The 21,730-nt window shown below is 38.0% G+C and overlaps 1 protein-coding gene across 1 annotated transcript in view; it reads left to right on the forward strand.

The window, feature by feature from the left end:
* The window catches only part of Eif5b (eukaryotic translation initiation factor 5B), a 60,761-nt gene that overhangs the window by 32,929 nt on the left and 6,102 nt on the right, over nt 1-21,730 (forward strand). Inside the window, exons 7-18 of the mRNA XM_057751175.1 lie at nt 3,072-3,170; nt 3,812-3,901; nt 4,758-4,832; nt 8,291-8,580; nt 9,001-9,108; nt 9,691-9,801; nt 11,861-11,928; nt 12,944-13,085; nt 17,813-17,944; nt 18,529-18,711; nt 18,827-18,988; nt 19,998-20,129. Coding sequence (XP_057607158.1) covers nt 3,072-3,170; nt 3,812-3,901; nt 4,758-4,832; nt 8,291-8,580; nt 9,001-9,108; nt 9,691-9,801; nt 11,861-11,928; nt 12,944-13,085; nt 17,813-17,944; nt 18,529-18,711; nt 18,827-18,988; nt 19,998-20,129 — 1,592 coding nt within the window. The remainder of the gene's footprint in view (nt 1-3,071; nt 3,171-3,811; nt 3,902-4,757; nt 4,833-8,290; nt 8,581-9,000; nt 9,109-9,690; nt 9,802-11,860; nt 11,929-12,943; nt 13,086-17,812; nt 17,945-18,528; nt 18,712-18,826; nt 18,989-19,997; nt 20,130-21,730) is intronic.

Below are 21,730 nucleotides of genomic sequence, written 5' to 3' on the forward strand. Positions count from 1 at the left end.
CAGGTTATGGCTATGACAAATAATGCTGCTATGAACATAGTTGAACACACGTCCTTTTGGTATGATTCAGCATTCTTTGGGTATTTACCAAAAAGTGGTATTTCTGGGTCTTGAGATAGTTTCCTAATTTTCTGAGAAATTGGCATACTAATTTCCAAAGCAGTTGTACCAATTTTCATTCCCACCATCAGTGGAGGAGTGTTCCCTTTACCCCACATCTTCTCCAGCATAAGCTGTCATCAGTGTTTTTGATCTTATCATTCTTACAACATAGAATTTCAGAGTTGTTTTGATTTGAATTTCTCTGATGGCTAAGGATGTCGAGCATTTCCTTAAGTGTCTTTCAGCCATTTTAGATTCGTCTGTTGAGAGTTCTCTGTTTAGGTCTTTTTTTTTTTTTTTTTGGTTTTTCGAGACAGGGTTTCTCTGTGGTTTTGGAGCCTGTCCTGGAACTAGCTCTTGTAGACCAGGGTGGTCTCGAACTCACAGAGATCCGCCTGCCTCTGCCTCTCGAGTGCTGGGATTAAAGGCGTGTGCCACCATCGCCCGGCTTAGGTCTTATTTTTTATTGGATTATTCTATTGATGACCAATTTCTTGAGTTCTTTGTATATTTTGGAAATCAGCCCGCTGTCCGATGTGGGAATGGTGAAGATATTTTCCCTTTCTGTAGGCTGTCATTTTGTCTTGTTGACTGTGTCCTTTACTTTCCTTTACAGAGGCTTCTCAGTTTCAGGAGGTCCCATTTATTAATTGTGTCTGTGCTACTGGGGCTATATTTAGTAAGTTATCTCCAGTGCCATTCGTTCAAGTGTACTTCCTACTTTCTCTTTTGTGAGGTTCAGTGTGGTTGGTTTTATGTTGAAGTCTTCGATATATTTGGACTTGAGTTTTGTGCATGGCGATAGATGTGGATCTCTTTTCATTCTTCTAGATGCTGATATCCAGTTATGCCAACAATTGTTGAATATGCTTTCTTTTTTCCATTTTATATATTTTTTCTTCTTTTTCAAAAATCAGGTGTTTGTAGGTGTGTGGATTGACATCCCAGTCTTCGATTCGGTTCCATTGGTCCAAGGAGAGTAATTTAGAAGTCTCAAAATATGCAATTTGAAGATTAACTCTAAATAAATTAAAAAAAAATACTCTAATGTCCCAAGAGTCAGTATAGTGTTATTGGCAAAAGGGCAGACAAGTAGATTAATAGAACAGCATCTGCATATGACAGTGATGCTATTTTCCCTGGTGTTCGGAAATTCAGTGAATGAAATATATGTAGTATATTTGTGTGTGTGTGTGTGTGTGTGTGTGTGTGTGTAAAACAAATGTACTTAAACAATTGAATGTCTATATGCAGAAACTTGCCTTTATCCCCATTTTATCTAAATATTAATTCAAAATGGATCATAGTTGTAAATATTATAAACCAAAAGCTTTTTTTTTTTTTTTTTTGGTTTTTTTTTTTTTTTTGGTTTTTCGAGACAGGGTTTCTCTGTAGCTTTGGAGCCTGTCCTGGAACTCCCTTTGTAGACCAGGCTGGCCTCGAACTCACAGAGATCCGCCTGCCTCTGCCTCCCAAGTGCTGGGATTAAAGGCGTGCGCCACCACCGCCCAGCAAACCAAAAGCTTTTAGAGAGAAATAGGAGAAAATGTATTAGGCAAAGAGTTTTAAGATAACTTAATTTAAAAGCATAATTCAGGGGCTGGGAATATGGCTCAGTGAGTAAAAGTACCTGTCACCGAATCTGATGGCCTAAGTCCAACTATGTGTTCTTTGTCGTTGTGGACACCTACATCCATACGAATGTAAAGTGAAAGTAACCCATAAAAGGAAGAAGAGTTCACAAACTCCTTCTTATTGTCTACAAATAAATACTACCGAAGGTATATAAAACTTCATCCTTCAGTAGTTGGACAACCAGTACCTCCATATAAAAGCATACACAAGATTTGAAGAGCCTTTTTAAATAGTAAGTGTAAATGTAAAAAGAATGTTCAATATTAGTCTACTTTTGAAGAACAACTGACAGTTTTGAACAAAATTAAGCATATATTTAACTTCTGTCTCTTTCAAGAGAATTAACTCATGAAGTAATCTGTGTGAAAATATTCACATCTGCTTTCATAAATACTATAGATTAAAAGTAATCAGAAGCCCTTCAGCTATTAAATGGATAATGACCTGGTGTAATACAATAATTCAGCAATTAAAAGATGAAGTATTGGGCCAGGCATGTGGGCTTATTTTTAACCGCAGCACTCTGGAGGCAATGGTCGTCAGATCTTTGTGAGTTCAAGGATAGCCTGGTCTGCATGGTGAGTTTCAAGCTAGCCAGGGTGCACAATGTGACTGTTCAAATAAAACAAATGAAAAAGATGAAGTACTATATGATTTACATATACATTATGATGGCAAAAACCAGACTAGAGAGGCTGCTTGTTGGACATTTAGGGAAAAGCTAAATAGTATGGTTAGAGAACAGGTGAGTCAGCTCAAATAAAGGAGGCTTGGCTGTTTGAGACAGTGCTTGGTAACAGAGCTGCTCTACTTCTTTATGATAGTAGTGTTTGCAAGACCTATGCACTTGCTAGCTCTCTGTGTTTAAATGTTAATGTACAGACACCCTGTGCAGAAGCCATAGGTTTCTCTCTGAATGCTCTTATATTTTAGGTTATGTATCTTTGAATCGAATAAAATGTTGTCCTTTTTTGGTTTCTTGAGATAGGGCTTTTCTTTGTATAGCCCTGGCTGTCCCGGAATTGTCCTCAAACTCATGGACATCCACCTGCCTCTGCCTCCCAAGTGTTGGGATTAAAGGTATGCACCACTACTGCCTGACTTAAAGTATTGTTTTTAAAAATACTTTCCTTTTTTAGAAGTGTTCAGATGAATCAAGGACTCACATGTAGCCCACATGGACCTTGAATCTGATAGGGTGATGGTCCTCCTGCCTTACCCTCCCATGTGTTATGATTACAAGTATGTTGCCATGCCTCATATTTTCAATACTTTCACTCAAGTAAACCATATAACAATATAAGCCTTAAATTTTCCTCCCTCGCCCCCACCAGGTGTTGGAGTGCCATCAAAAGATTCGTTGCCAAAGAAAAGGCCTATTTATGAAGATAAAAAGAAGAAGAAAACACCACAACAGCCAGAAAATAAAGAAGGTTTGTATATAAAGTAGCCTTGGTTTAGAAAGGATTGTGTGTTTTTCTCACAACTTTCAACAGAAAGTATGGTACTATAAACATACATGTATGTGGGATTTTGAGGACTGAGCCCAGGACCCTACCCAGCCAAAGGGATTTTATTACTTGGCTGTATCCCCAGCTCCAGCACTGTTTTCTTCCTTGTTGTTTCTTACCATTTTAATCATTCTCACCTGGTTCAAGTGAGCGCAAAAGGGGAAGTACTTTAGGGGTTGGAAAAGAGCACTAAGGAGCTAAGACTGCTTGCTGTTCAACCAGTGAAGACCAGAATTAGGATCCTAGCACTCGGGTAACAAATTGGGCCTCCCACAGATGCCTGGAACTCCAGCTCTCTGGGATCCAGTGCCTTTTCTGTCCTACACACAGCTGCACGTATATCCACACACAAAAGATAAACCTTCAAAAAATACTTCGGATTATTATATGAATAGTATTTAAGTCCAAAAAACAATGATTTCCTTTATAAGTATCAAATGTTTCCGAGACTTAGGAAGACATGTGTTCTTACATCAAGGATTCTTATTCTGTGCTGAGTAGGGTATTCGAAGAGAAATTATAGACAACAAAATGTGGCTAATACGTTTCCTGTTCCCCTTTAGTATCTGAAGCTTTGGAAATAAGTGTTCCTGTGGAAGCTGTGGAGCAAGGAATACCAGAAAAAGAAGAGACGCCCCCTTCTGTTGAACCAGGCCAGTAACACCAGGTTTTCATAATTCCTGTTACATAGTGTTCATGACTTGTAAGCTATCATCAGTAAGTAGTTTGGAGCCGAATAAATTACTAGCTTGGATGGTTTTCTTCATCATTCGTTTCTTTAACCCATCTCTTTTCATTTCTACTTTGAGAAAATATCCAAGTGATATTTGAATGAATCAGTTTTATTTCTCTTTAGTAATGTCAGTACAATGTCTGTTAGAGACACTGAAGGATTTTGGAATGTCTTTGTTTTATTTATGGGTCAAAAATCCCTAAGCCGAAGTCTTACCTTATGGTGTGAAAGCAAATTGGGAACCTCTTTAGTTAGAACCATAAAACATATATTCTGAAACCTTAGAGATTAGCTCCTGCTTACTAATCCAAATATGTGCGGCTTAGCATACTCATTTGTGTGTGTGTGTGTGTGTGTGTGTGTGTGTATAAATGCAGGTTGCAAGCGTTGGCGATTTTGATTTTTATTCACAACGTTGTTTTGAAAGATAAGTCTGATAAGAGCAAAATAAAAATCCTGTGTATAATGTGTGAGTTGAAAGTTTTAAAGAACTGAGTTAGTTCATACATGTTTAAAATGTTTATTTAAATAGAAAATCTACTTTAAATTTAATAATAGCATATTGAAACCATATTAAGAAATTGTGAAACATTGAGTCACAGTAAATTACAGCATGCTAGATGTATTGAAAGATAATTCCAAAGAAAACAGTTGCATAAATATTTTTTCATAATTGAAGTGTGTCTTTTTCTATGCCCAGGCATAATTTAACACTTATGAAAGCAGCCTCTTACTCTCAAGTGCTTTTTGTCATAAATAGCAACTTGTACTTACAGAGGAAGAAGAAGAAACTGAGGATGCTGGGTTAGATGACTGGGAAGCTATGGCCAGTGATGAGGAGAGAGAACAAGGTAATCGTGAGTACATATTGATAACGCCATTGATCTCGTATCACTTGTATTCCTAAATCCAAAGTAATGTATTTTCTGAAGGTCATCTTTAAGGTGGTAGCTGCCTAGAATGCACTTGTCCAGTCAGTGTGGTGTGAGTAGCTTGTCTAAAGCTCACCTACACAAAACCTAGCAGCATAAAGCAAAGATTGGTATACTTTCGCTCACAGAATGAGATGTAAATGTTTATCTTTTGGTCATTACATTTGTTTGCCTTTATGACTAAAATCCCTTTCTTTGAATCTAATTTCTTATAGTTTTCTTTTCTGTATTCTTGAGAATATTTGGCTGTTTGATTTTTGAGATTCCCTCTCCTTTTTTTTTAAACTAAAATTTTTAGTTAACCAAGGGTTTCACCAAATTTGTAAGTTTTGATGTTAATTTTTCAGTTTTATATATTTCATCTAATTTATTTAGTGTGCTTATTAACCTACAGAATTTGGGGACCAGAGAATACCCATGATTCTGTGTATGTATACGTCTGTTTGTATGTGCTAGGCTTTGAACCCAGGGCTTTGCATTTATCAGTAGGAGGTCTACCACTGAGTTATTTCTCAGTGATTCTTTGGTTCTCTTTATAGAAGTCTGGTTGTGGGTCTTGCCGTACAAGACAGTGTATGCCCAGATATTTTGTTTTCAAATGTGAATTGAAGCTAGTTTTTAGAAGGTGTCTTGAGAAGGTATTGAGACCAAGTGTGCTGGTTATTTTGTTCAAGACTTTATTATTCTGAGAGTTTGTGTGTTTACACATGAGCACACATATATGTGCACATTCTCCTACTAATCTGTGTATTCACTGTGATTATAGATTGTCTATTTTCAGAGTTCTGTAAATTTTTGCTTTATATATTTTGATTCTGTATTGTCAGGTGAATACAGTCTTAGATTTTTCTGATGAATTGGGCATTCTATTATAGTTCTGTTTCCGAGTAGTGGCTATTAGCATATTAAGTATCTCATATTCAGCTAAACTACCCTTGACTTCATTAATGTTTTCTCTCTGTGGTATTCTTTTTATTCATTTAAATGACTTTGTATCAGTACATTATTACTGACATAATCAAACACCAATTGTGTGTCTTATCAAAAATAGTGATGTGTTTCCTCGATTTGGAATCTAATGTCAAAGTACTCGCACTGGTGGATAGCAGGCAAGGGCTTCTGTTTCAGGGAGACACTTTATTGCTGCCCCTTTCAGAGGGAAGGAGCACTATTCTCACTTGGTCCTTGAAGCAGTAATGGCCTCAGGAGTACAAAGCACTAATGACTTTGCTTCCCCTAAACCCTTTGTCTGTTTTTGTTTTGTTTGTTGTTGAGACAGGGTTTCCTTTGTAACAGCTTTGGCTGTCCTAGAACTTGCTTCGAACTCACAGAGATCTGCCTACCTCTGCCTCTGGAGTGCTGGGATTAAAGGAATGCACCACTACTTAATAGCACCATGGTAGAGGAGACAGTGCACTCAGACTATAGCAAGCACAGTTTGTCAGTACAGTTTACCTGCAGTACTCACAACAACATTGACACCTGATGTAATTAGGGACATACTTTCTCTTTTATGCTTTTCATTTTCTTTTTTTTTTTTTTTTTTTTTTTTTGGTTTTTCGAGACAGGGTTTCTCTGTGGTTTTGGAGCCTGTCTTGGAGCTAGCTCTGTAGACCAGGCTGGTCTCGAACTCACAGAGATCCGCCTGCCTCTGCCTCCCAAGTGCTGGGATTAAAGGCGTGCGCCACCACCGCCCGGCTATGCTTTTCATTTTCATTCCTAAGTCTGTTTTGATGTTTCCTTTCTTTCCTCTCTTTTATAACTATCTTTTGTTTGTTGGATTTTGTTTTTATTAGTTCCTTTCCCCAGCCCTCTTGTTTTTTCTAATTCTGTTTTACATAGTTTCTGAGATAGGGTTTTATTATCCTGTTCATGCTGTCCTAGGATTTGCTGTGAACCAAGGTTTTTGTGTCTCTACTGAAGTGATAGAATTTCCTTCCTTCCTTCCTTCCTTCCTTCCTTCCTTCCTTCCTTCCTTCCTTCCTTCCTTCCTTCCTTCCTTCCTTCCTTCCTCCCTCCCTCCCTCCCTCCCTCCCTCCCTCCCTCCCTCCCTCCCTCCCTCCCTCCCTCCCTCCCTCCCTCCCTCCCTCCCTCCCTCCCTTCTTTCTTTCTTTCTTTCTTTCTTTCTTTCTTTCTTTCTTTCTTTCTTTCTTTCTTTCTTTCTTTCTTTCTAGAAGATCTCTCTAAGTTCCTAGTCTGGCTTCAAATGTGTGGTCTTCATGCCTTGGCTTCTGAATTATTATTGAATATATTATTCAATAGTATTATTGGAATGGGTATTATTGGAATGAGTATTATCTGAAGTATTATTGGAATGAGCCTCCCTGATCAGCTTAATTTTTAACATGATGCTGTTAGAGATTTCTAACTAGTACATTTTGACCAACAGTGTCTAGTGCCACCTTCTTTCCAGACAGTTTTAGAGTACTTGAGCATTTTCTCCAACTCGCAATTTGTATACCATCGCTTTTTTTCTTTTCAAATTCTGTTTTTGTTGTTGTTTTTGCTTATATTTTGGTCTTTGAAGACAGGGTTTTTCTCTAGCTTTGGCGCTCAGATTCTGTTTCTTAACCTCCATCCTCCATTGTTGTTCTTCCTCTTTTTTTTATATGGTAGATTGTTTCGTTGGATTGAAGAATATTTTAACATCTTTTGCTTCATTTTTATTTTAACTTCTTCATATTTAATTTGATACCTTTTTTTCTTATTTGACACAGAGTTTCAGTATCTCTAGTTTGTTTTGAACTAGAGACATTTAAGGCCTTATGTCTAAAGAGGGAAAAAAATTGACATTATTTTTTGAGAATATCAAATTTGGGGATTTTTTTAAATAAAGGGTTCTCAGTCTATACACTAGCATTTTGAATAACAAATGCATGAGCTCATTTAATTTTAGATGATGATACCATAGACAGTCTGTTCATTTCTCATCTACAGTTTCTTCTAGGGTATATGATACAGGATTTTATCCCACAGTAACAGTATTATAACCCAGTGATTGCCCACTCATCCCTTCTTTTCCCTTTCTTCTCTAGTCTTGTTAGGTTTGGGCTCCTAATATCTGGCTGTTAGCCCTGAGGCAACTTCAAATTTAACTACTGCTTCCAGAATCATCAAAGTACCCCAAGGGGAAAGCGCATTATACTCAGCCATCCATGTTGTCCTGCCACGAGTCCTGGCATAGTAATGTTGCCACAACTCTTACTGCTAGGTGGTAGTCTTCACTGTAACAGATGTTTGGCATTTGTGATGTATAAAGTTAAAGTGACTGCTGTAATTAGTGCATTTTAACAATTGGTCCCTTTATAGTCTAATCTTTTGATATAAATCTGTGATGTTGGCTTTCATTTATTTTAATATAATTATTTTCTTCAAAGAAGGAAATACGATTCACATAGAAGTACAAGAAAAACCTGAAGAAGAGGAGGAGGAGGAAGATGAAGAGGAAGATGAAGAGGAAGAGGAGAGTGAAGATGAGGAAGAGGAAGGAGAAAGCGAAGGCAGTGAAGGTGATGAGGAAGATGAAAAGATGTCGGATGAGAAAGAGTCAGGGAAAACATTAGATAAAAAGCCAAGCAAAGATGTTAGCTCAGACTCTGAATATGACTCTGATGACGACCGTACTAAAGAAGAGCGGGCTTACGACAAAGCAAAACGGAGAATCGAGGTATTTGTTTTCCTGTTGCCTTTCCTCTCTTCCTCTTCAGTCTTTTGTGGTCTTTAGAATACATAGCTAAAGGTTTTGAGTCAGTGCTTTAAGAAGGTATTACTGCCAGGTGGTGGTGACACATGCCTTTGATCCCCGCACTTAGGCGGCAGATCTGTGAGGAAGCCAGCCTGGTCTGTAGCGTGAGGTCCAGGACAATCAGGGCTACACAGAGAAAACCTGTCTCCAAAAAAAAAAAAAAACCACCAACAAGGTATTATGACTAGCATCTCTCCAGCTTTTGTTGGACCATGGTATGTTTTTGACACTGGTCTAAAGCAGGAGCCCCACCCACCCCCTTTAACCTGAGTCAAGATGGAGCATAGATAGGACTTGAAGCAGAACTTAATTTGTGATTTTTTTTTTTAACTCCACTTGTAGAAACGGCGACTTGAACATAGTAAAAATGTAAATACAGAAAAGTTAAGAGCCCCTATCATCTGTGTGCTTGGACATGTAGACACAGGAAAAACAAAAATTCTAGATAAGGTAAGAAAATATGTGTATAATATTACTTGAAAAATGAGTAGTACCTTTGAAAAGCTTTAATATTATATGGCATAGCAGGCCCATGAATCTGCTGCTTCTGTTTCCGAGTATTTCAAAGAAATTAGGAAATAGAAATTTGTGAAGGAAAATGGGTTATAGGTTTTTTTACAGGTTGGCCAAAAGGGATCATGGGGAGAAAAGTGGAGCCTGTTTTTTTGAAAGATTTGCAAAGTGTCCCAGGGGTTTTGTGTGATGTTGTAATTCCCACCTTTTCCAGCCTTGAAGAATTCTTTGTCCTTAGCCTCTTCCTTTGTTAGGTGTAGTGTGGGAAGCTTTTTGTTCTTTTCCACAGGTCAGCGTCACGGTCAGGATTCCAGAGTACACAGTAATTTTTTAATGAATAAAGGTGACAGCCTCATAGTTGAAGAAGGGGTACAAATCTCTCCCCTTTCCTGGAGCTTTAGTCTGGGGTCACTGTTATGTATGCACTCTGTACAAAAAGTGAGTTGCCAGTTTCTACTGATTGTATTTTTATTTTCTTTCATGCCAAAATACCAATCTCAATTTGTTGCCTTCTCATAGCTCCGTCACACGCATGTCCAAGATGGGGAAGCAGGTGGTATTACACAGCAGATTGGTGCCACAAATGTTCCTCTTGAAGCTATTAATGAACAAACTAAGATGATTAAAAATGTAAGTTACATTTTGTTAATTGTTTTGTTGACAATAAACAAAAGACATGAGATAGTTTATTTTAAATTAAGTTATTAATGAGCATGGCTCAGGAACAGACTTGGAGGAACCAACATGGTAGCAATTTTATGAAGTTTTTATAGTAATAGAACAAAGGCAGGCATAAATCAGTGTGTTTCTCAAGTATGCTGGTGGAAATACTAGGTGAGAAACTTATCCTTTAAGCCTCAATTCCTTCCTGATGGCATTGGAAGCTTTGGGTACATTCCCAAGGAATAGAGGTATGTTCAGACCCTTCTGTCTACCACAAGAGATTAAAGTCTTTGTTGTTTTGCTCTAGATTCTATGCCATTTCCCCCTTTTTTCAAGGATTTTATTGTTCTGAAGTTACTTTATTACATATTTTTACTACCATTACCCAGGATCTTTATATTTAAAAGTTGATCTCAGGTTTGAGGCCTAAGAGGGAGCTGCTGAGGTCGATTATTAGAAGAATTGTGGCTACGTATTAGAAACCAAGACTGCTTACTAAGGGATTGTTCGCTACCTTGTATAAGGCCCTGGTTTTAGTTACCCAAGGCTCAAAACAAAAGACCCAAAAACAAAACAGAAAACTGAGGGCACAGTGGCAGAAGTTTATAATTCCATCATTTTGATGTCTGAGGCAGGATTAATGAGCTGTACAGCAAAACTTCAAAAAAAAAAAAAAAAAACCAAAATAAATAAATAAGCTAACTCACTTAACTTAATGTTTTGTCTACATCTATCCAAGGTTTTAATGTTAAATATAATAAAGTAAATGTAAAGCTTAATGGAGTGGCCGTGTTAGGAGCCTTGTAGTTATCTGAGCTCTGTAGAAACTCCTTAGTTCACTTTTTTTTTTTAAAAAACACAAGTGTGACTAAAAGTTTACCTTCTTGCATGATTATAAATTTGATCATGAGGCATGTGACCATTTTGTATCTTGGTGTTGGTTTCTCTGGCCAGTTTTCCAGTTTCTTAAATTAATATTGTATGTTAATTTTTCAATATATTGTTTTCAATATATTGTTTATTTTATGCCTTTTCCCTGTAGTCCAGGTTGGACTTGAACTTGGCCAGCCTGACCCTGCCTTTCAGTTACTGGGATTACAGACACAAAGCACCAAGCCTCACATAACTGTATTTGTATATGAGCTGCCTGTTTCCATCTCCCAAGCTCTGGGATCACATTCACATGCCAGCACACCAGGCTTAGGGCATCATAATCAGGTCCAAATACTTGACAGCAGGTTCTTTACTAAGAACCTGACAGCAGGTTCTTTACTAATAACTTTTATAGCTCCACTGTCCTGGCTCAGTGCATTTTAAATAGTAGTTCCTTTTAATTTAAAAAAAAAAAGACACAATAAATTCTATATGTGTGTGTTCCTTGTTGGCCTGTGTACCATGTTTGTGCATGTACCCATAAAGGCCAGAAGAGGCAGTTGGATCACTTGGAACTGTAGTTACAGATGGTTGTTAACCACCCAGTCTAGGTGCTGGGGCCTAAACCTGGGTGCTCTAAGAGAACAGCCAGTGTTGATGACTACTGAACCATCTTTCCAGCACCTTTCAGTAGTATTTGTGTGTGTTGCTTATTGGAGGGTTCCTCATAGTTTACTTTCAAGCTGGCAAAACTTGAAATCTTCTGATTTTGGTATATAAATATCAAACTCAGTATTAGGCCTGTACTGTAGCTCTCAGCACAGCTAGTATATTTGTGATTTATTCTTTGTATTGAAGACACTGAAGTGGGAAAAAAAATATGATTCCCAGTAAAATGTTCATTTAAGGCAAAAATGCAGATTTGAAACATTGTACATTTCAATGATATTGATATAGAGAGAAGATGACATTTTGAAAAATGGAGAGTAGGAAAATGCACAACACCATAAAAATCTTGTTTGTGAGACTCTTGTTTATTGTTATGTCAGAATGACAGGGCATGTGACGTGTGCTGGGTGTGATGGTGCGTGTTTTGTAATGAAGTTTTCATTGAGTTCCCTTGAAAGTCTTCATTCTTCTCTACCATTTCTAGTTTGACAGAGAGAATGTCCGGATTCCAGGAATGCTGATTATTGATACCCCTGGACATGAGTCTTTCAGGTAAGACCAAGCCTCTTGTCATCAAGGAAATTACTAACTCAAGTAAGCCTAATCATTGGGATTTAATCTTTAACTTTGAATAGTTCTTTCATATCTTCAGTGTCATAATCTTTTGATTGTCATTGCTTTTGTAGTGTTTCACATGTTTTCTTGACTTTTATAGAAGAAAGTCTTTTATAATTGGAAAGAACATCCTTACTGTGGAAGGCAGAGTGGTTCCTCATGAATTTCTGCCGACCATTACAAAGGGAATACTGTTTTCATTTCATTCTTGGACATACACATATGCGCGTGCGAGCACACACACACACACAACTCAGAGGAACTTTTAACATTAACTTACCCCATCACACTCAGTTTTTGTATCTGCCAACTGAGTGGTAAGTTAAGGGGCGAACACCTTAAAGCATACACAGCTCATCTGCCTCTTTTACGTGCTCCAGACTTCTCCAGGATAAACAGTTGAGGTTCCAAAATAGCTGAGGTAGAGTGTGTTCATGCCAGCTATGTCCAGACTCTCCCCTTCTTGTTTCCCTCAACAGTGTAGTGTATAACAGCTCACAGAGCACCCAAACTGCTGGTGTCCAGTTGAGTCCACTTACCTGATGTGCCTAACAATGGGCATGGTTCACATTTCCATGCACTTTCCAGACATTCTAAAAGTTTGAAATTCAAAATGCCCCCAAATCTGAAACTTAACAGCGAACATTATATCTGTTTCTAGAAGGTTTGGGATTTTGGATTTTTGCATCAGAGATAGCTATCCTGTGTATGTAACCCAGAGGTGTCACTGTGTATTTGAGAGGATTGTATGGTTTGCATGTAAATACTATGCTATTTTATGAGACTAGTTCATCGTGAATTTGGTATTTGTGAGATGATCTCCACCAGTAAATCCTTGAGACCCAGAGACTGCGCTTGCTTTCTTCTGTTTATTTAGGCATTATAAAGTAAACATTTAAATTGAAGAGAAATACTGAGATTTCCATTGACATGGTTTTTCCTTCTCTGACAGTAACCTGAGAAATAGAGGGAGCTCTCTTTGTGATATTGCCATTTTAGTTGTTGACATTATGCATGGTTTAGAGCCCCAAACAATTGAATCTATCAACCTCCTCAAGTCTAAAAAATGTCCCTTCATTGTTGCACTTAATAAGGTAAGCCCTCATCTGAAAATATTTTTATAAGACTTATTTTTGATTGAAGTATGTATCTGTGTGTGCATTTGAACATATGTGAATGCTGGTTCCCAAGGGGTCCAGAAGAGAGTGACTCTGTGTATGGAGCTCAAGTTATAGGTGCTTTTGAACTTCCTGTCGTGGTCCTGGGAACTGAACTAAACTCTTCTTACAACATAGTGCAAATGCGAGCTTTTAGCTGCTGAGCTATCTCTCTACCCTGTGTTCTGATTAGGACGAATGCACCTTAGTTTTTTTGTGATTTTAAAATATATTTCATGTTATGTACCTGCCCAGTCATGTTATTATCACAGAACTATTTTTAGTTAAATTAGGGATTCATCCTATATACCCACCAGTGGATGAGTGGATAAGTAAAACATGCCATATGTGCAAAATGAAATACTCAGTAATCAGGAAGAATGAACTGGGAATGTAGCTCAATGGTGCAATGCGTGCATAATATACACAAAGTTGAGTCTCCAGGACAATCAGTCAATGTTAAGAATGAAAAGATGTCATTTTCAAAAAAACCAGATCATGTTAGTAAGCTAGACTCATAGAAATGCTACAATTTTTAAAAAGCAAAAATAGAAGAGGAACTATTTAGGAAGAAGAATGGAATCAAGAGAGAGGAAAGACAAAAAGGAAATAGGGAGTCAATTTGTTTATATTATACACATGTATGAAAATAGGATACTAATTTCATACAGTGTAAGAAACTGCTTGAGAATATTTGTATACTTAATGAACTTCGTCAAACCCATACATCTGTTTGCATCCATCACTGTCCAAAGTGTAGACAATCTTCCATTCTCAGAGGGCTCTCTCACTTCAGTGAAGCCAGTCTTGCCCCTCTAGCCCCAGGAAAATCCCTGATTTTTAAAAATTTTTTATTTAGTCTCTGTACTAGTTTTGATAGGACTGGAGTGTGTGGTCTTTTCAGTTGTCATTTTGTTGTTCCTGTTATTACAGCTTTTTTTTCATGTTGATAGGTGGGTTGTAACTTTTTTTTTTTTTACTTAGAGTAATATTTCATTACCAGGTAATACCATACTTGATCAGTTTCTACTGTATGTTGTGTGGCTTCTAGACTCTAGTTACTTATTAGTAAGACAGCTGTGGGCATTTGTGTATAGTCATTTATTTTTGTTTGTTTTGAGAAAATACTTAGGAATAGAATTGTATCATATGCATGTATGGATGTTCAGTTCTATTAAGAGACAAATTTTTCTGAAGAGTATCATTTTGCATTTTTTTTCAAGATTGATTTATTGTGTATACAGTGTTCTGTCTGCATGTATGTCTGCAGGCTAGAAGAGGGCACCAGATCTCATTACAAATGGTTGTGAGCCACCATGTGGTTGCTGGGAATTGAACTCAGGCAGGACCTCTGGAAGAACAGCCAGTGCTCTTAACCTCTGAGGCATCTCTTTAGCCCTCATTTTGCATTTTTAATAGGATTGTGTCTGCGTTTTATGCAGCCTGAGCAGCATTATTTTGGGTCTGTTTTTGGTTGTATTGCAATGTGATGTCACTGTGAAGTACAGATGGACTTGAACTTGTGATTTTCGTGCCCCAGCCTCTGTGTGTACTGTCACACCCGCTGTCAGCTTGTCAGTTTATGTCTTTAAAAGAACTATGTTTTTGTTGCATTGTTATTTTTTTAACACCCCCTCCACCTTTAAAGATTTATTTTACACAAGTACATGAGTGCAAGTGTTGAAGAATCCGAAGACCTTAGATACCATGGAGCTGGAGTTACTGGCAGTTTGAGCCAGAAGCTGAACTCAGGTTCTCTGCAAGAGCAGCAGATGCTCTTGACTCCCGAGCTAACAACCACCCACCCGTTTTTTTGTGTTTTTGGTATTTTTATTTTATTTTATTGTAGACAGAGTACCCCTCCTGATCTTGAACTGACTTTGATTCTCCTGCCTTTTCTTACAAGTACCACTATGCCTAGCTTAGCATTGCTTAGACATTGTTTCTATTTTCAGTTGGGAGAAAATACTTTATCTATGTTTATCTTTGATCTATTCATTCTTCAGAAGAATGTTAAAGTGTGAGTGTATGGGAATTTTCCCAGATACTGTTGAATTGCTTTGTGATCAAAGGACCCACACTGTAGGAGTTATTATGGTCTGTTTCAGTGGTTGTCTGTGACCAGCCTTGATGTCTAACATTTCATTTAAATATATGTGCTGTTGATTTTCAGCTGAGTGTTATAGTTGGTTACTGATGCTTGTGACTGTTTGGTAAACTATTGCAGAGGGCCATTGATTTCTGGCTGCACTTTTTACATTTTGTCTCCTTAAAGTTGTGTGAATTTTATTTAATGTATTTTGAAGGTATATAATTAAGGTACACATACAATTAAGATTGAGTCTTCCTTATACACTGCTTTTATGTCATTAACAAGTTTTTTTACCTTCAAGTCTTCTGTGATAAGACTATTTCCCTTTCTTAGGGTTGTGTGCATGGCATCTTTACTGCCTTCTTCCTTGTTTTTGTTTTTTTTTTTTTATATCTAAGATGCTGGGTTTTTTTGTAGCAGCATGCTTTTTCTTATTTGTACAAAGCACTAATCTTCCACCTTGAGGTACTGCATCTGTATTGTTTGCATCGACTGCACCTCTTGGCACAGTGGCTTTTGCTGTTTAGTATCTCACATGAGCTTGTTTTCTGTCTTCCCCATTTCCCTCCCCTGTGCAGCATTTGGCTATTTCTTAAGAGTTACATTCTTATTTTCAACACTGGGATATGAATGCTTTATATATCTTTTGCCCCAAGTTGCCTTAGGTTTACAGTCTGTATTTTTAACTTGACTTCTGTTATACATCCCTTTTGAGGTTTTGAAAGCCTTAACAGTGTGCCGCTGTTCATTTTCTCCTCTCCATTTTCCTGTTGCTCCTTTTTTTCTTAATTTATTATAAATCCACTTTTATTATTTTTCTCTTTAAATGCTCAGTTCTATCTTTAAGGCAGTTTTTAAAGTAGCAAATTAGGGGCTGGAGAAATGGCTCAATGTGATTGGTTCTCTTGCAAGGAACCTGGGTTCAGTTTGAAGCACCTGTGTCGGGTGACTCAGCATCCTGTAATTTCCACTCAGGGGGTCCCAGGAAGCCCCTGCATACCTCAGACCCTTGCATTCATGTGCATACCCCCCACACAGACAGATACACAATAAGAATAAATATTGAAATATAAAACGACAGGCTCAGTCTTGGTGTCTTTTCCCCACATTTACCATTAGGGACTTTTCGTATCTTCCTACTGTTTAACCTGTTGTTTAAACTAATCTGTTTATTGCCAGCATCATTTTTGGCTCATCCTTTAAAAGTCTATTGAGCTTTAAAAGTGTAACCCAACATAACAAGTCATGTTACCTTTTTATGAAAAAAAGAAGTGTTATTTCAAATCCTCCATTCTTGAAAACATTTCACTTTGTGAAAAGTCCTACTTTATTTTGTTTTCCTTTTTTGTTGCTTTCTGCTTTCATCTTTTCTTCCTCCGTACGCATGTTTTATGTTGCTTACTTTTAGACTTTTTTCTTTTTGCACATTTATCAGTGTGATTACATAATAGTTTAGTTTTCATCATACTTGGGTTTTATTGATTTTATTATGTTAAATTTATAGCTTCAATTAATCTTCGTCATATTTGGTGATTATTCAGCTATTTTCTGCTAAATATTCTTGTTCTATTTCTTTAGCTATTTGGTAGAATTCTAGGGCAGTCCTGGCATTCATTCCAACTAATTTTCTTAATCTTTTCACATGAAAGCCAAGTAAAGTGTTGGAGTATTCCCCCCCCAATCATATTTTCCTGTCTGCTTCAATTTTGCTAGCTTTTAGTGCCCCATTTTCAAGATCACTAATCTTTTCTCTTTTTCTAGTAAGTTTGGGTTTTAAGTTCATCCTGTGGCTTTCTCTTCAACTCTACAAATATTAGGTCTTTCTCTTTTGGGGGCTTTTTTTCAAGGTTAGAACTTTATATTGAGTTTACTTTTAGAAATTATTTTAAAGACCTCAAGCAGTTATTTGATTCTGCTGGTCATCTTAGGTTTTTTCCTCCTTAACTGGGTTTTCTTAGTAACAGACAAATCTGCCTCTTTACATTGTGAGCATAGGCTGAGCTCAAATGTCACACATTGTCATTGTTTTGGTGATTAATTCCCTCTTATTCTCACTCCTCATGGGAGAGATACGGTTTATAAAAAATTAGTATCTTGTAAATTATGTTTATGATTCAGTATATTTCAGTCACCTGAAACATCCCACAGCTGACAGCTGAGGGAAAAATCAATTCTCTTGTAACTAACCAGATTTACTCCTAATTTGAGCAGTGAAGCAATTGTTAAGTAACCTTCCTGACAGTGTCACTTGTTAGAATTAGTTCTTGTTCCTGTCTGCTGATTTACCAGCTCATTCTGAACTTTGAAAACAGTACATGTTAATGTTCATAGGATAATTCTAGGACCTTCCATTTTGCAAAGAACAGTTTTCCATGAACTTACTGGAGGGTAAAATGGACTGCATGTCACCTCAGCAGTTTCTTATTCAAGAAGTTCAATTGCAGCCTTTGAAAAGGCCTTTTGTGCAATAAAATGTCTGAGTACTTTACAGTGGGGGGGGGGGGAGGAATTTTCTGGAGCTTACACCCTTTAATTTTGTAGATTTTGAAGTATTTCTGATAAATGTTTCCAGATTGACAGGTTATATGACTGGAAGAAGAGCCCTGATTCGGATGTGGCTGCTACTTTAAAAAAGCAGAAAAAGAATACAAAGGATGAATTTGAGGAGCGTGCAAAGGCTATTATTGTAGAGTTTGCACAGCAGGTAGGAGAATTTCTTTCTGAAGAACCTATCAGAATGTTTGTTTCTTTTGTTGTCTATTTAGTAAAGTCGCCATTTTCATTAATTCAGATCTGTTCTCCGATGAGTTGGGTATTTTTGTTGTTGTTTTCATTTTGGTATTTTGTTATTGCTGTTTCTTCTGAGATAGAATTTTGCTGTTTCTGGAATGATACAAAACTCGAGAGTTCCTGACTTTCCTTTCCTCGGCCTTCTGTATAACTGAGTAGTGTGTGTAATTCTGTGCTTGCCTCCTTTTTAACATCAGAAATTGGTAAACTGCACTGACTTAGAAGCTACTTTTTTTCCCCCTCTGAACATCTATATGCTTATTTCTAGATAGTGTTTGTTCAGAGGTTTTTTTTGTTTTGTTTTTAGTGCTGGGCATGGAAGACAGGGTCTTGTACATCCTTAGATAAGCACTGTACCACTGACCTGCAGTGCCTCAGTTGTCTGGGTCTCTGTGGAGTTCCAGAATATCAGTCATTTGTTCATCTCCCTTCTCTTTAGCCATCCTCTTCTACATGCCTCTACTCAACCAGTGTTTTTGGACTGATTTTTGCTTCTAGGGTTTAAATGCTGCTTTGTTTTATGAGAATAAAGATCCCCGTACTTTTGTGTCCTTGGTACCTACCTCTGCACATACTGGTGATGGCATGGGAAGTCTCATCTACCTTCTTGTGGAATTAACTCAAACCATGCTGAGCAAGAGGCTTGCACACTGTGAAGAGCTAAGAGCACAAGTCATGGAGGTACTCAATTATCAGGCTTCCTTTCCTGCCCTACTCTCTTTTAATAGTTCCTTGAGTAATGGATATGTGCTGCTTATCATATATGATTTATTTCCTTTCAAAACATCTCTGTTAGGTCAAGGCTCTCCCAGGAATGGGGACCACAATAGATGTTATATTGATCAATGGACGTTTGAAGGAAGGGGATACAATCATTGTCCCTGGAGTAGAAGGGCCCATTGTCACTCAGATTCGAGGCCTTCTTTTACCTCCTCCTATGAAGGAACTACGTGTGAAGGTAAGCCAACATGGTAAGCATTGGCAGGGGACACCATTCCCTTTGAATTGAAGGCTGCTTGGCAGTAGACATTTGTTCCTGTCCTTGTTTTATTGTAGAAGCGTACATAGGTGACAGGATCCATTTATTAGACTAGGACCACATAAGGATAGAGAGCCTGGATTGCTTGGATTGCTGCATGAATAGTACTGGATAACCAAATTTTAGGGGATGACCAAATCAAAGAGCAGTGTTGGAATCCAGAAGCTCTGCATACTTTTTCCTGATTGTAGTCTTGGCCTTTTTACTAATAGTTAACCCTAGCAGTGTTTTTCTGATAGTAAACCACAGCCCTGATTTTCTTTATAGTATCAGTTTCTGGGCATGTCTTGCTAAAAATGTATCTATGCCTAGTGTAAAAGTGGAGCCATTCTTGGTGCTTGCTGTTACACCTGGCCCTTCTGAACTGAAAAACAATTTCAGATTAATATTCCACTGTGTGACTTTGTTTTGCTGTCCATTGTTCTGGGCATGGAATGTATATGCTTCCGTGCTGTACCATGGACTTCCTTTTTGCACCTTCTGCTGAACTTGTGCGCATTTTCCCAGGGTGTGTGGGACCCAGCTCACTGCTGCCTGAGCAGGAGTTACAAGTCACACTTGCATTGCAGCTCTTCACTCTTTCATACCTCTGCCTGCTTTGCGACACCATCACTTTCAAAACTGTCATTAGTTGGATTACATTTACCTGTCAGTATTAGCCACTGCTTTATGTTCATTAGCTGTTTATCCCTCTACTTTCATTGTCCTGTTTTTCATAGATTTTACAGTTCAGATTGGTTGTCTGTTTTACTTTCTATATGTAGCATTATCTTCTATTCTGACTTGTCTTAAATTGAGTTTATCATTTGATTATGTTGTAGGTATTTCTTGTACAGAGCCTGAGAACACTTTCCTCTTTCCAAGGTCACAAAATATAGTAGTGCTGCCACCATTCAGATTATTCAATAAAAACTATTTTTGTCTGTAGAACCAGTATGAAAAGCATAAAGAAGTGGAAGCAGCTCAAGGAGTGAAGATTCTTGGGAAAGACCTTGAGAAAACACTTGCTGGTTTACCTCTCCTCGTGGCTTATAAAGACGATGAAATCCCAGTTCTCAAAGTGAGTTCATTGTGATTTTCTTCCAGTGATATTTACCCAGTTTCCCTCCCAGTGTCCTAGACTAACTTTGAATTCATGATCTTCCTGCTTCAGCTTTACATCTTTTTTTATTCGTTATATTTTAATTAAAATATAATTACATAACTTTTTCCTTCCTTTCCTCCAGCTCCTCCTGTATTCATCCCTCCTTATTCCTCCTATATAGTTCTCTTTATTCTCTGAAATTGATGGCCTGTTTTGTTTCACACACACGCACACATACTTGAATTTGCTTAATGTTGCTTGTGTGTGTGATGTCAGGTGTGATCACTTTGTATTGCATGACCAATTTGGGATTTGTCTCTGGGAGAGTAACTCCCCATTTTTCAATAGTTAGTGTGTAGTTCACTGTCTAGGGGTCAGACCCTTAATATTGCCCCCTTTCTTGTTATCGAGTCTATTGGTATTGGATTTGTGATTGAGTCTTTAGGCAGCCATTCTGTTGAGGTATTATGGCTGTACCTTCCCTATTATGTATAGGACACAGTCTCACAGCACACTGCTTGATCCTCTGATCCTTGAGCCTTTCCATCCCCTCTTCCATGATGTTCCCAGAGCTTGGGTACAAAAGTTATCTATTGAGCTGGGCTTTCCATGGTCCAGTGATCTTTGAATTATAACTGACTGTGCCTTTCTAATGGTTTATGTCTTGCTATAAAGAGAAGCTTCTTTGATGTGGAATGAGAGTTATACTTAACTTTGAATATATGGATAACCTCTAGAATGCTGTTGGGAATCATGTTGATCTAGTATAAGGTCCGTGTCCTCACTAGCACTAGGGAGTTGGCTAGGTTTCTAATATAAGGCATGAGTTCCCTACTGGTGAGTGGGCCTTAAGTCCACCTGATAGCTTTTGCTTACCACCAACATAATGAATGTCACTATTGTAAACCTTTAGGGACATCTTGTTATGTTGGTCATTGTTGTGGCTCATAGGCATCAAGGCTGGACAGAACTTCCATTTGCTTCAAATCCCCCCACGCCTTTGCATTGTACCTTCTGGTACAATGGAAGCTAGAACTCAGGGAGGCTTTCTAACCAGATCCAATTCGACTTTTTCCATGTCCTGTGTCTTAAGTATGTGGCACCTTCTGCAGTAAGGGCTTACCTTCAACCTCTGGGAGACAACCAAGGGCAGAAATGACAGCTTGTATTGTTTGGGAAGTCCCTGTACTGTCTTGACCAACTCATGCCTGAGACTAGAGTTCGTGATAGTCTGTTGCTCTTATAGGGAGCATTGTTAGCCCATGGGACATAATTTCATCTGTGTGCACATATATACATATTCATATGGATTTATTGTTTAGGTCCTGTTTAGGCAACCATACTGTTGAGGTATCCTAAGTATAACTTCTGTGTTATATTGTTATCATGAGCATGACCTGATTCTACCACTAAAAGTGGCCTACAGGGCTGGAGAGATGGCTCAGCGGCTAAGAACATGGACTGTTCTTCCGGAGGTCCTGAGTTCAATTCCCAGCAACCACATGGTGGCTCACAACCATCTGTAATGAGATCTGGTGCCCTCTTCTGGGGTGCAGGTATGCACACAGGCAGAACAC

This window comes from Chionomys nivalis, chromosome 19, assembly GCF_950005125.1.
Source record: "Chionomys nivalis chromosome 19, mChiNiv1.1, whole genome shotgun sequence".
Taxonomy (NCBI): Eukaryota; Metazoa; Chordata; class Mammalia; order Rodentia; family Cricetidae; genus Chionomys; species Chionomys nivalis.